This window comes from Podarcis bocagei, assembly GCF_964188305.1.
Source record: "Podarcis bocagei genome assembly, chromosome: 3".
In the NCBI taxonomy this organism is placed as follows: Eukaryota; Metazoa; Chordata; class Lepidosauria; order Squamata; family Lacertidae; genus Podarcis; species Podarcis bocagei.
In genome coordinates, this window is record NC_138127.1 from 11321495 (window position 1) to 11335654 (window position 14160).

Consider the following 14160-nt stretch of genomic DNA (forward strand, 5'->3'; position numbering starts at 1 on the left):
CTGGGAAATGGTTTTAAACAAGCAACATCTCATTAACTCTCTGAACTTCTTTTTTTGTAAAAATGAAATTTTTTCACAATGTGTTTTTTTTTAAGAGTCTTATTTCTTTTCTTTTTTTTAAGACTGAATAAATTATTTAAGTACACGGTCCTAATTGTAAGAATCGCTCCTTTTTGTAATTAGTTCCTTTAGGCTTTGCCAAGTGGTTGTTAATCTATTAAGTGTTCACTAACACTTATAAAGTGGTGTCAGGCTGTGCAGCACTACTGTGTTGTGTTGAGCCTGCATACTAGGGCTACTGAAGACACCTGGGGTAGCTTTATATTTTCATAGTAAGGTCTCTCAGCATTAGTGATGGACGGACAGACTTAAGTTCAATCCATCCCAGTTCTGCGTGAGGGTAGAATCAAGTCTATCCTGTCCCGTTTCTAGGTGAATTTTTAAGGGGAAGTCTTTTAAAATCCACATGGTGTGGGGTTGGGGGGTTTTTAGCACCTGAGTATTTGTTCCAGGTATTTGTGCTTACTTTACTGCATTCGAAGTGTGGGGGGGTCAAGGAACCTGACACTCAGGCTTTGGGTGGCTAGATAAACATTATTATTTTTAACCTGGTTTTAAAGGGCAAAAATCATTTTTAGAAGAGCAGCCCTCAGTCGCCCCTCATAAAGGATTGTGGATTCCAAGCTGGACGCAGGATCCAGATATGATGATTCTCCCGGATCGAATCAGGTGAGTCTGCTTTGGAGTACAGGTTTGGCAGATTTCTCCTCCATGCCTAGCTCTGTGTAAGAAGTGTGGTTCTGACTAGCTAGTTCCCATCTTTGTGTACAGATACACGAGCAAAACAGGCCTTTCGGTTAGTCAGTAGGGGTGCGTTAGCTCCTCATGTTGTTGGGAAGCATAGCTAAGTATAGATCTCTTTCCCCCTCCCAAACCTCCAATGGGAAACAGTTGGTATTCGGGGCCACCTGAATTTGCATGCTTATTAGCAACAGGACTAACAGCCGTAATTCCAAGTCCCCACTACTGACGTGTCATTCAACATGGGCAGAACCCTCAGATCTCAAGTACCACCACGGGGAGATTCTCAGAAGTGAGAAATCAGAAAGCTGTTTTCAAGTCCCACACCAAAGAACGTGGAAAACAAGCCTTAGCTGCTAACATAGAATGTTCCTTTGGGTCAGGGTTGGAAACAACAGTTTTTAAACAATATCTTAAACACTAATGCATGAAAACAAATGAATGTATTTTTAAAATGTTTTCCATTGCTTCCAAAAATTTAGATCATGGCTTAAAGTTTTTTGAAATATTAAGCTGTAAATAAATGTACTTAATTCTTTTTTTCTTTTTTTTAAAGTGAGTAGTCACAGACTTCCATTTTGAGGCCACAGCTTTCCATAGAAATGGAACATCTACCTTCAGTAAGTCTTCAACCTTTTCAGACTCAGGGCCCACCTTTAAACCCAAACATGCATTTGAAGACACATTTCTTAATTTCTAAGCATAAATCTGTATAATCTTAAATTAGATTTTTCAATATGTTCAAGACACTATTAAGTGAATATTTATCACTGGACGTAGCAGTTTCCAGGGAGACACAAGCACCACACAAAACAGACGTGCAACATACAAGGTAGAGTATGGTTGAAGTTTGAAGTTGTGGGGCAAAGTCACTAATCTTCCTACTGCCCTGCTAATGTTTATTTGTACACACATTAAGAAAGTGGCCCCATGTAGGCCTACTCAGGAGTCTAATTCCGCTGTGCCAAACCACTCTTACTTGCCATGCAAAACAAATCCATTGCCAAATTATAATTTAAGTAAAATAATAATACACCAATAAGCACATTAAAGCTATAGCACAGACTGTTCAGTGAATTCAGCTGACATAACCTTTGTAGTCTCCGCAGACCTCACCAGTTAAGGAAACATTTAACAATAACAGCAGGCTTTTTATTCGTTTCCACCCTGTTTTGTAAACTCTGTATTCTGAGCTAGCTCCTATCAGATGGCTGCTGCTGGACTACCATAACAAAGCTGCAAGATGTCACTGCTAGAATTTATATGGAGAACAAGATTAAGCATCCTTGGAAGCTCTTGCTGTATTTGTCATAGATGATTAGTATTATGCCAGTGCAGACAATAAAGCGTTATGCATTTCCCCATTCAACAAACAAATATACACAGAGATATAGAGGCACAGGTTTGTTTGTTTTTACCCTGGAACAGAGATCCTGAGGTTTAGTGGAGAGGTTCTGAGGCATCTCCCTGCAACGAGTGGAAAGGTTCAGTATAGCAGTAGCAGCCATGTGCGCTGCTTCCATGTCATGGGTATAGTCAAAGCTGCTCTTGCTGCAGGTACTGCTGGCGCTGCTGCCTCCTCCACAGCTCATGTTGCTGCTGCTGCTAGGGGCATAACTGCTTGTTGTGCTGCTAGTTGGGCTGGAGTTCTTACAGTAACGTTTTGCTGTGGGAAGGAAATATGACAAGGATGACTCAAAAGGGCTGGCACTTATGTACGTACATGTAAAAAAGCAATGCAATCTGCAGAGAACGGTGTTCAAAAGGAACTGCAAAGACTATTAAGGGAGGGGGAAACCCAAGGGGTGTGTGTGTGTGTGTGTGTGTGTGTGTGTGTGTGTGTAAGGGAACCACTCCTGATAATTTTATGATGTTTGAGTGTGGCTTCTTTTGCACAAGAAACCTGCATGTGATACTGAAAAGAAGCAGAGTGATAATCTCCAGAGTATTCTGCAGCGACATTCAGATCAGTTTTATAGCAAGCAAAATGTGCACAATGCACTATAAGGAGGGCTTTAAAAAAAAACAAAAACCACACACACACCCTCTGTTAACTGTTGGCAGGAGGAGAAGGAATGCACTGCCCCAGGAAAACGGAAGAACTTGCACAAAGCTCCTAATTCACACTATTTTCTGGGGGGCCCTGACAGAAAAAAAGCTCACTGAGAAGATAATATGCTTGATCTCCTCTGTGTTGCCTTTGAAAGTGTTGCAACCTAAACAGTACATTAAGAAGGCATCCCCTCATTAGCTGAACCTGGAACTACGTACTGGAATTCCTACCCAGCCAGCTGTTTATGTAATATTAAAAGCTATTATGTCTTGACACAATTTTTTTTTGACAGCGTCTAAATATAAAAAGGTTGGTTCAGATGTAATGTCAAAAACCATGGTACCTGAAGATTTTCCCTGTGGGGCAAATAGATGGTATTGGGGCAAGAATATAATCAGGAAAGTGGCACAGCGTTAAGGGGTAACATTTCCTGGCCCAGTTCTGTGGTTTTGATCTGAACCCAGCCCCTCCCCCTGCCAATTGCAATGACTATTTACCATATTTTTTGCTCTACAAGACTCACTTTTTCCCTCCTAAAAAGTATGGGGAAATGTGTGTGCGTCTTATGGAGCGAGTGCAGGCTGCGCAGCTATCCCAGAAGCCAGAACAGCAAGAGGGATTGCTGCTTTCACTGCGCAGCGATCCCTCTTGCTGTTCTGGCTTCTGAGACTCAGAATACCTTTTTTCTTGTTTTCCTCCTCCAAAAACTAGGTGCGTCTTGTGGTCTGGTGCGTCTTATAGAGCGAAAAATACGGTAGTTTCTAAACGCCTCAGGAGACAAGAACGGAAGGGAAGCCTCCTGGATCCGCCCAAAGGAACACCTACTCCATCATTCTTTTCTCACAGGAAGCTCACAAGTAAGGACTTCTACACACTTGGTCTATGCATCTTCTAAAGCTATCCAGGTTCATGGCCATCACTACCTCTTGTGAGAGCAAATCTAATAGTTTAGCTATGCCCTGTGTGAAGAAGTGCTGTCTTTTGTCTGTCCCGAAGAGCCTTTTCACAAATCTTCCATATCAACATCTAGTTTTGCATGGTGCAGATGGAGGGAAGGATGGGAGTTTCAAAGCAATGTCTGCGTCCCACAAAACCCTATGCACAAATAGATCCTAAGCATCCCTGGCCCAGGAAGTCTCTCTGTTTTAGAAGTGGTCATGGTGATTCAAACCATTTGATTTTAGGCATCTAAGTTGTGTGCCTTTCTGCATGTTATACCAATATCATCATTTTTTTTTTTAAAAAAGAACCCTCCTTACTGTCACTACTTTATGCTCTGGGCACGAATTGGTCACCTGACTTTTTTTTTTTTGATGAACTTTGACACAAGCTGTGCCTCGATATTAACAAAAGCTCAAACATTCCTCAGTTAATATGCCAAACCCTTTGCTCAATTTTCATTTTTAATCATCTGGCACCATAAACTGATGTTTAATTTCCAGATAATAAATAATCACAGATATTTAGACAACATTGTCTATTCAGAGAACAGCTTCACCCATAATTTGTCCCTGTAATACTGAAATAATCAATATGGATCAATATATAATTTGTTGACAATATGGATGCTATGGGGGAAGTGTTGGGGCATGTCTGAAGAGGAGAAAACTCAGGTTCACCTCACACACTACAAAAATACTTTAGACTATATTTCTTTTTCCACCTCCAACAGCAACATAATGAAAAATTACAATTCATCAATACGCCACCAACTCTACAGAGATCCATTGGTGTATTATCTATATAGCCAAATACATCTGCTTGCTACAAGCACACAGGACACAATTTCATGGGGACAGAACAAATGTTTTGTGTACAGTAGTAAAAATGTACAAAGAAAAAAACTGAGGTTGAAAAGGAAGCACAATTCATTTGTTTAAAGAATGTCAGCACAAATCTTATTCCGAAAAACACTTGTTTCTTCTTCCCACTCCTTTTGACTTTCCCCAAGTCATTCCTCATTTCCTTTTTATTAAACCTCTAACTTCTCTGCATCCAGTCTCTTATTTGTTTCTATTGCACAACCTATGATCTGCCAAGTTGAACACAGCCCATCATCAACCATAAAGGTCCAGCCGGACCTCAATAAACCCCTTTTGTTGCTTGCTTGAGACTTGAACACAAATGCATTCTCTGTGTTGACACCTTCCCCAGTTGCAGACTGTCCCTTCCCTGGAAACATGTCTGCCTTATGGCATTTTGGCACCAGACAGAGACCTGTTTATTTGCCCAGACATTTATGGGTTGTTAAGTACAGTTATGGAAAGTTGGCCATTGCTTCAGTTTGTGACTGAACCATGACTGAATTTTAGAGTTCTGTTTTTATTGTCTCATAATTGTTTCAAATTGTTGTAGTTTTCAGTTATGTTGTAACCCATCCTAGAGTGATGTGATGAGGAACTGGCTAAGCACATATTTTTAGACAAAATATAAGGAGAAGGGGTGATAAGGATATGACTATCACAATAATATCTATTTATAAGTTGTACAGAACTGGTCAAATGTAAGTTCCCTGGGCCAGGAAAAGCTTACTTCTGTATTATATACTAGCTTGCTGCTGAAGCATAATAGACTACTTATTAGTAGCACCAGCAGTGCAATCACAACGTTGGTTGGATTAAATCCAAGTACTTCTGCCTAACTAGGCTGTGTTTTGATGGAATTATAGCTATTCTCACCCAGTGATCTTCTTTTCTTGCTTAATTCTAAATACAAGTGAATAGATAAGAGAAGAAATTTGTGTCAGGACTGAAGGTTGCATCTAACAGTATAACTGCATGAGCAGAACAAATACTGTACATGCAACAGAACTTCCTCTTCCTCTCCCCTCTCCTGCCAATCTGCTCTTCCTAACCTTCGAGAGCAGGTTTCGGGTGTATCTGTGCAAGGGGAGGAAAAGTTCCACTGCGAGAGCAGAAGTCATTTGTCACGTTCAATGACTTTGTTGGATACAAATCCTTACATTGAGGATTGACCCTACCATTAGGCAGAGTGAGGTGGCTGGCTCAGGTGGCTGAGTTCGGCTGTCAAGAAAGGGCAGAAAATAATTAATTTATTGCCATTTAAAAAATTTTATTTTTATTTTTTGCTAGGGAGAGATGCTTGTGGTATTTTCTGTATCATGTGCCAAAATAATTTGGCCAGTCTTGGTTACTATGCACCTTGACATTAAGAGTGCCACCATTTGCTGCTCTGCCTCAGGCAGCAAAATGTCTTGGATGGCCCCTATTAGCCACTTTATACTTTCAACATTAACATCAATACAACTACTGTAGTAACCATCACAACACCTTTTTATGCCTCACATACAATACAGGCCAACTTCAGTTCATACTTATTAATAAAATGTTCTCTCACCTTGCACAGTGCAGATAAGCCCCATTTAGATGTTCTCCATCACTGACAATCCAGTTCAACAAATCCTCATGGAATAAGCCTACACCTTAAGCACGTTCTTAGGCTTCTGGCCTCCCCTAAGAATGCTTAAGTTCTTTAGTGAATTGAGGTCCTAAAAGGGTAATTCCTTGGTCCTTACTACACTTTAATTTATACAAACTATGAAGACATAATCCATGCCAATTCTTGTGTGTGAAGGCTTCAATGCCTACACACAATAGCTGTAATCCCTTTCAAAACCCCACTAGTTCCTCAAAAACTCTTTCATACCGGTTTTATGAAATTTGTGTATAAATTGACATGAGAAAGTAAAATCATGGCTAGGCTGCCATTTATTGTCCTGCTTCTGCAAATGAAATCCATTACTGGGTTTGCGTGAGGCATTACCATAGTGTGTCAAATAACAGACTTTGTAGACTTGTTTTTCACTATATACTCATCCTTTGTTTGTTTTTTTAAAATAAAAAAGAACTCAGAAGATGGGTGTGTATGTGTCTCATACCTGCATTTCATGTCTTCCCCCAAATAAAGATAAATTAAGTCATTGTCCAATAACAAGAGAGCACTGTACTAATCAGGCCAACAAATGGAACCTGACATCGTTATCTATGTTTGTTACATACAAAAACAACACTACCACAGAATTTTGTTGTGGAGTCTAAATATGCGTATGGGCATTGACACCTGGCATTCTCACACAGTTGACAAGGCCTCAGGATCTTGGCAAGACTCACACATGCTGACACCTGTCTGGTGACCCCTTTTGCTGGGCACCTTGTGTTGTGAGCAGCTGGATAGGGAGTGCTCTGTATTCCAACACAGTGCTGCTCCAGGTATAGTGTGAACTATAATCTACATTATGTCAGGATTGGCTGTGGGTGGGAAGGGATGCAGAATTACAAACAGGTCCCAGAAACACTCACGCCCTCTTCACCATGATGCACCTAGAAAGTTGGGCAGACTGCACACCTCCCACTTTGTCTACAAAGAATTTCATTACAGTCCAAACACAGGATTGCTCAAAGCATCATCTGTTATTCTAGATACTGCTGGCATGCTTAAACAGGCAACAGAAGTCTCTTGCTTTATTTAAAGAATTTACAACCCCCTTTTTCTACAAAACCTTATACCTTGAAGGTTGCCTCGCAACAAAACGATGCGAGCATTCTCCAGTTCATATATCTTTCACTACTTTTCACACCGATCTCACTCTATGTCTGTTCCAAGATGTTAGGTCTATTGTGGATTTGTTTGGACTATGGTTAAGATTGTCACTTGGACATTACTGTACCTCCTCTTCACTGCTAGAAACCAGATTGTTTTACACTGACATGTTGTATATTAAAAAACAGAAGTGAAAACATGGCACACATCTCCCCTCCCTCCTTCTGCCCACAAAGGTCTAGTAATCATGTGAAGTCTCGATGCTAATCTATATTCCACAATCATTACACCCACCCCACCCCCGCCGCCCCCTGCCAAAGTAGAGTCATCAGCAGAATCAGGTGATATATAATAATTACAGGTTTTCCAGCACTACCCTCCTTCAGCCCAAAAAAACCCCCATCAAGAATTTGGTAATATATTAGGGCCATAATTAACATGACTAACAAAAGGTGTTGGAACTGCAGCTAAGTTCAACACATTTCCATTTCTCAAACCTCAGAGAGCAAGCACATTATCTTTGTGAGTTAGCAAAGCATTACATAAGCCATAATTCTGGCTCTCCTAGACATTAAAATGGATGCTAAACCACATGGCCTGGAGCCACTGCCCATTTGTATTGCAAACTTAATATCAATAATCCACCAAACTCAATCATTAGACATTATTTGGGGAGGGGGGAAACAAAGCAATCCAGAATCCAGCATGATATAAAGTTTTTGACATGCTTTCATGAAAAGTTCCAGGCAACACCATCATCAAATGAATAAAATTCCCTTAATATAGCAGAAGTCTGCTTATCTGCTTTAAAAACAAACAAAACAAAAACACATCCTTATTCTTGTTGCTTTTCTGCAACCTACCTACTGTTGGCCGAAGTTGTTTTTATGTCAACCTTGTGTAATTAAGGACCAAGTGATATTGACCTGTGCCTCAACTTTTTCGGCCTAATGGATCGGGCCGCAGAAGCAGAAGCAGTTGTGAGTCTCAAGGCTGCAATTTCTGACATAGAAAAATGCAGAAACCATACCATTTTTATTACTACCAAGCAGGCAGGTGAGATAAATAGACTTCCGCTCTATTACATGGGCATGAACATATACAATACTCAGATGCAGTCTGCATAACCCACACCATTGTTAGATGCAGATTGGTTTCTGATGATTAAAGAGTGTGCACCTCATACCATCATATCCTTTGGGAGAAATATCCCTTGATTGCACCTTGGGAGCTATGGCTCTCTTGCCATATGCATGGTTGTCATAACTGTTATATTCAAACGTAGTCTTAGAGTATTTCTCTAGTTCCTTGGCCAAGTTGGAGCGGGGCGTTGTGGTGGGGACATTGTTTCTGTAGCCATACTGAGGGATCTCCAGCTGCTTAACAAAACACATGGGCCTAGAAATTAAACAAAAACAAACGAACACGTACAGTGTGTTAGACAGATAGTACACAATTTGAAGCCTTGATAGTAACACTTCTTACAGTTTGTTTACTGCACACAAGCGGCAGCAATGCATTTATTTATGTATTTATTTAAGCGCTTAAGTTGTGTTTTAGCAGGACACCTTCCTTCAACAAAAGCCCAGAGAAAACAAATTATAAATACACCACATGTGGCTAATAGCAAAAGAAATAGGGAAATGGTCCTATTAAACCAACAACTACAACAACACCAACACCAACACACACACAGATATGTTCCCTTGCTATATGAGGCAATAAGGGGAGGAGCATGATTACAGCAACTCTGCAAGGAGATAGCAAAAGTTACCTGAGCATATTACATGTGCATATAAGTTTTGGAGCAATAGCAATTCCAGGGCCTACCTGCCCCTGGAATAATTTCTATATCTAGGATGATCAAGGTGTGGGCAATGAGTCCACATGTGCTTTGATATCTAGTGCGTCCACCAACCTCCTGAAGTCTGCTCATTGAACTATACTGCTACTGGCCCGACATTTAACATCACTAAAATTTTGAACTGGTTAGTGCTGGCACCATCAGTCTTTTCAGCTCCCCAAGAGAGCATAATGGTTGACATGCCTCCTTTACACATACTTTTTTCTCACCTACCATTAAGAAAAGGAAAATGCCATATTGGCAGGCTTGTGTGGTGAGATCAAACAAACCTTTTTAAAGTTCTGTGATTTGACTATTTTGCTGTTTCTTTGCAATAACTATGGTCTTATTTCAACTGCTGTTGACCTTAGCATCGCTGGGAACTCATTATTGCAACAAATCATGGCGTGTAATACTGTCTATAAAATTAGAAGCTTCCCACAACCCCTCCCCCGGAAGAGACCAACTCACGTCTCTTCAAAGGTGAGGGGTGGTGGGACAAACTCATCCCTGATAACTGTGGCAATGTCATTTTCAAGTGCTTCCCCACTGCAATCATAAAATGGCAAATATATAACAATGCAAAATTTAAAAACATCATATGTGTGTGTGTGTGTGTGTGTGTGTGTAAAAAAACACTTCTAAGCTGAAATAAAATACAGATGGCAGATTTGCTCCAATGCATGACTGTAAATTTGTTAAAGGAAAGCCTCAAGTGCACTATCATGGATGGGAGCTCAAATACGTATTAGTTCGTTTAATAAGATGGTCTGATAATATAGCTTGGCTTTGTGCCTCTCAAAGTGAATGTGAGAAATGTCACATAACCATAAACTTTTAGACTTCCAAAGTATTATTTCGTTGGAATTTAGGTAAAAGATATGTATGTATAAATAAGATTTTTATTACTCATCCACTTTGATTTTATTTCACATGCTGGGGTGGAAAATTACTTCTGAGAGAACAGAGCCCAACAGTGTTCTGCAAACACAGAACCAAGATCAGTAAAGCAAAAAGCTGCTTTAAACTATGAAAATAGAATTCATATACTGTGTCGTCAAAACAAGTGCTAATTGTACACTGGATCACATATTCTGTAAATCAGATTTCTTCTCAAAAGGCTTTTAAAAATGTATCCTACTCCACTTGCAGTGCAAAAGGGAAATTTCCCCAGGAAGCACCACCTCTGTGGGAAATCCTAAGTAATCTGGCTTCAGTTCTGGATGCCAAAGGCACCACCATTTTACTCAGCTTGAAGACAAAAAGGCAGAAGCATGTTGTTGCTGCTAGGACACATCTTTAGGTCAAGGTGTGCAGGGGGAAAAAAAAAACCCAACCCCAAAAAACTTGGGCGCTTCTTATGGGTTACTCTGTTTGAAATCAAGTTGAAGGTAATAACAGCAGTCGATACGTGCTTAGCCAGCACAAATATCACAGGGCACGCTTCAGAGTTTTCATCTTAAGAGCTCTTACAGGAGAAGGCAGCGGAGAAGTCAAATCTGAGGTGACAATGTAACTCAGATCACCTATCAAGATCTGAAAGGCACGGCAGTCCCAGCGGCAAAAGCAAAAGTGCCAAAACATCTATTTGAGGAATCTGTCAAAAGCTCAGGTGCTGCTTCTTATAAGAGGCTTCCTTTGCATGGCATTTGACTTTGCACTAGAGAAATTCTGGTTCGAAAGCAATGGCAAGGCTACACCAACTTTGTTCTGTTCCTCTTGGCAGCTGCCACGGAATAGTCTTATCTGTGGTACTGTTGTTTTGATCAACAAAGGAGTTTTCTCCCAAAATTGTATCTGAAGTGGAAGAGCATGTGGAACACCAAACCCTAAATCTGTAAACTCACACCGTATTTCTGAATGATGAACAAAATCAGTCATGCTTCTTCTTTGGAAAAATAATCTTGTTTTTCTAATGGCAAGGGGAAAGCACACTGATACATATGTGATGTCTGTGCCTAATTTAACTATCACCCTCCCCCCCCCCCATTTTTAGACTGTAGAAGAAGCCAGGAAAAAATAATACCAGGGAAACTCTGCAGTGTTTGGCTTTCAAATAGTGGCATTCACTATTAGCAAGTTTTGCATTTTCAGTCTTCCAGATTATGGAGTGATTTGCAACAAAACCTGCAGTTCCAGGGCAGTACTAAGTGCATTTTCAAATACCATTTGAATGAAGATTAGAAACATCATTAGTAGTAAAAGCCACCACAAGATTTCTAGGCTAAAACACGATTCCTGCTTTCTTTTGTGTATGGACGATATTATTAAAATGTCTTTGCCACTGGATTTGCATTGCCATTGGATTAATGAGATATCTGAAGGCACTCTAAATGTAGCTTCAGAAATCACGTTTGTGGGTTTGCTTTTGACATCACTGTAAGTCGTAAATGCACGTGGAAATGGATCCAAAATAGCCCAGCATGTTTCGACCAAACCCTCAGCTTTGAGCTTGAGTTTTGGCTGGATTTTTTTTCAGATGATCCAGTATCATGAGTCCACTAAAAATGGTCATTAGACATGTCACTGTGAGAGAGGAAAGCAGAATCTAAATCTGTGCCTTCAAGTGACATGTCACTGTGAGAGAGGAAAGCAGAATCTAAATCTGTACCTTCAAGTGAAGCCATTCTGTTAATGTTTACAATTAACTAGTTTCCTGACAGAAAACATAGGAAAACTCTCTCTTTTTTTCCTAGGGAATGCTGTGTACATTACATATATGCATTTAATTAGAAAATATTACAGCAGTTGGGTGACCTACACAACACAGGACATAGCCTTAGGATCCTGACTCTCAAGATTCCCAAGAAAGGTAACTGCTTCAAGGAAATGCTTATAGGTTCTGCACAGGACAACCTAGAAACTGTATTCCTGAGGAATGAGATGAATCATGAATTATTGGCAGCAATAAAACTGTAAGCCATATGATGGTGTAACTTTATCATTCTTTTTAGAGAGAATAAGAAGCCAACTAAACCTCAGTGGGTGCTTTTCATTGTTAAATCTAAGAATGAAAATACTTTTGAATTAGAAATCCATACTGGCAAACTAAAATTTTGAAAAATAGGGCTTCTGGTTTTCATTTAAACTGATATTTACTAGTAAACGCCTGCTGGAAAAAACAAGACTTACCGGTAAATATTAGTTTATTTCCCAAAGATATCAACTTTTTTTCACACTGTTCTTAGTTTCAGAACTCCAGCAGGCAGCTTTACACCAAACAATGCCTAAGACAAAAATGAGCTTTTCAGCTTTATTGATATTTGCCAAAAAAACATTAACCCACCCACCCCCAGGGTATATTGGTAGGCAGATAAATGCTGAGAACAGGATCCAGAAGCCCTAATTCTAAACACTTCTTCAAGGGTCGTATACTTTTTCTTTCTTTCTTTTAGTGCTCAGGCTAACTTATTATGCAGTTAATCTGGTATACACTATTAAGTGTTAGAGCAACTCTTAATACCTCAAGACACGATCTGATGCCTGGTTTGATTTGGATGCATCACAGCTCTGATGCTTCTCTTGAGCTTTAGCCAGTTTCTCTGCTGCAGCAATAGGACATCCCGAGAGGCTGCAATTACAGAAAGAAAATGTAATTGTCGTGTCCTGAATAGCTTCATAGAGCCCTTCTTAGTAAATATAAGGAGGAAGCTTGCCAGGAACAAAATAATCTACTTTTTGATGCCCTGCGTTACTCCTCTTCGATGCACAACTCTAGCCTTTAAAGACACAGGGCTGACATCATTAGAAAATAAAATAACTTCCTATCCCACTGTACATAAGAAAAGTTCTGTGAAACGTGTGACCCACCAAGCCAAACATACTTTCCAAGCTACATATTGCGGCATGCCAGCCAGGTACTTGAATATTACCGTTTTAGCCGTTCTACAATTTCTGCAAAAAAAAAAAAAAAGTTGAACGAGCTGCTGATTAACCACCATAAATAGCTGGTGAGCTGCAATCAGCTTGATAGGTCACAAGTTATGCTTTAGTTTCGTGTTCTGGTAAATGTGCAGGAGAACACTACTGCCAGGCAAACAGAATGAAAATCTGAAAATTCCACTTTGCAATACTGTCGGGCAGGATTGCCAACAAGTATTATCCGCTTTGGAAAAACTTTGTTATTTATATCACTACACTGGTATTTCAGTGGCAATGACGTGTAGGCCAAATTACGCAGGTTAACACATTACACAATCATTGTTTTGCTTTTAAATGAAGGCTGCAACCCTGAAGCTGCTTATTTGAACAGAAGCTTTGCTGAATTCAGGACTTACAACTGGTAAAGATGGTTAGGGCTGCCCTGCAAAATGAAGCTGTGCCAATCGTAAATCAAAATAGAATTTAGCCTATAAGTGAAGATATTGCTTGCTGCTGAAATGGATGGAAAGCTGCCTTGGAAAGAACCCAGAATCATGAGGATACAGGAGCTATGGAGCTGAGTATATAATGACAGTTCTGCTTCTGCTAGAAAACAGTTTATGAGAAAAATCAACAACACACTGGAAGTAGCATATATATGAACATTATGACGAGGTAAAGGAAAAGTTGTTTATCTGGTCATAGTTTGCAATATGCTTATCTGATTTCAAAATTTCTACAGAGGAAATCAATACACTCTATGGCAGAATTCTGAACAGATCTTCACTCTGAATCTTCCTGAGATCTAGAAAGTCATTCCCCTTTCTATAGGGGAAAAATAAATCATAAAGCCATAGAAATGTTTAAGAGAGGACACGATACAGTAGACAATGTTTCCTAAAGTCTTCCATGGATTACATGGCATGCACTGAGGTGACATGACCACTGGAGTTCATTCATTCAGACATCCTCCATGCCTCTCAGCAAGAGATTACAGAAACACCCATTCTCAAAGTAGATATCTTTTAGGGAGCATGGCAGA

At 39.9% G+C, this 14160-nt stretch overlaps 1 protein-coding gene across 18 annotated transcripts in view; it reads right to left on the minus strand.

Annotated features, from left to right (window-relative positions):
- MYT1L (myelin transcription factor 1 like) overlaps positions 1–14160 on the minus strand; it is a 313980-nt gene that overhangs the window by 63608 nt on the left and 236212 nt on the right. For 17 of the 18 annotated variants that reach the window (XM_081188979.1, XM_081188981.1, XM_081188985.1 and 14 more), the window contains 3 exons: positions 12721–12828; positions 8601–8812; positions 2220–2467 (listed from right to left, as the gene is read on the minus strand). In XM_081188979.1, the coding sequence (XP_081045105.1) occupies positions 2220–2467; positions 8601–8812; positions 12721–12828 (568 nt within the window). The remainder of the gene's footprint in view (positions 1–2219; positions 2468–8600; positions 8813–12720; positions 12829–14160) is intronic. The other variant, XM_081188974.1, reaches the window with a different exon arrangement.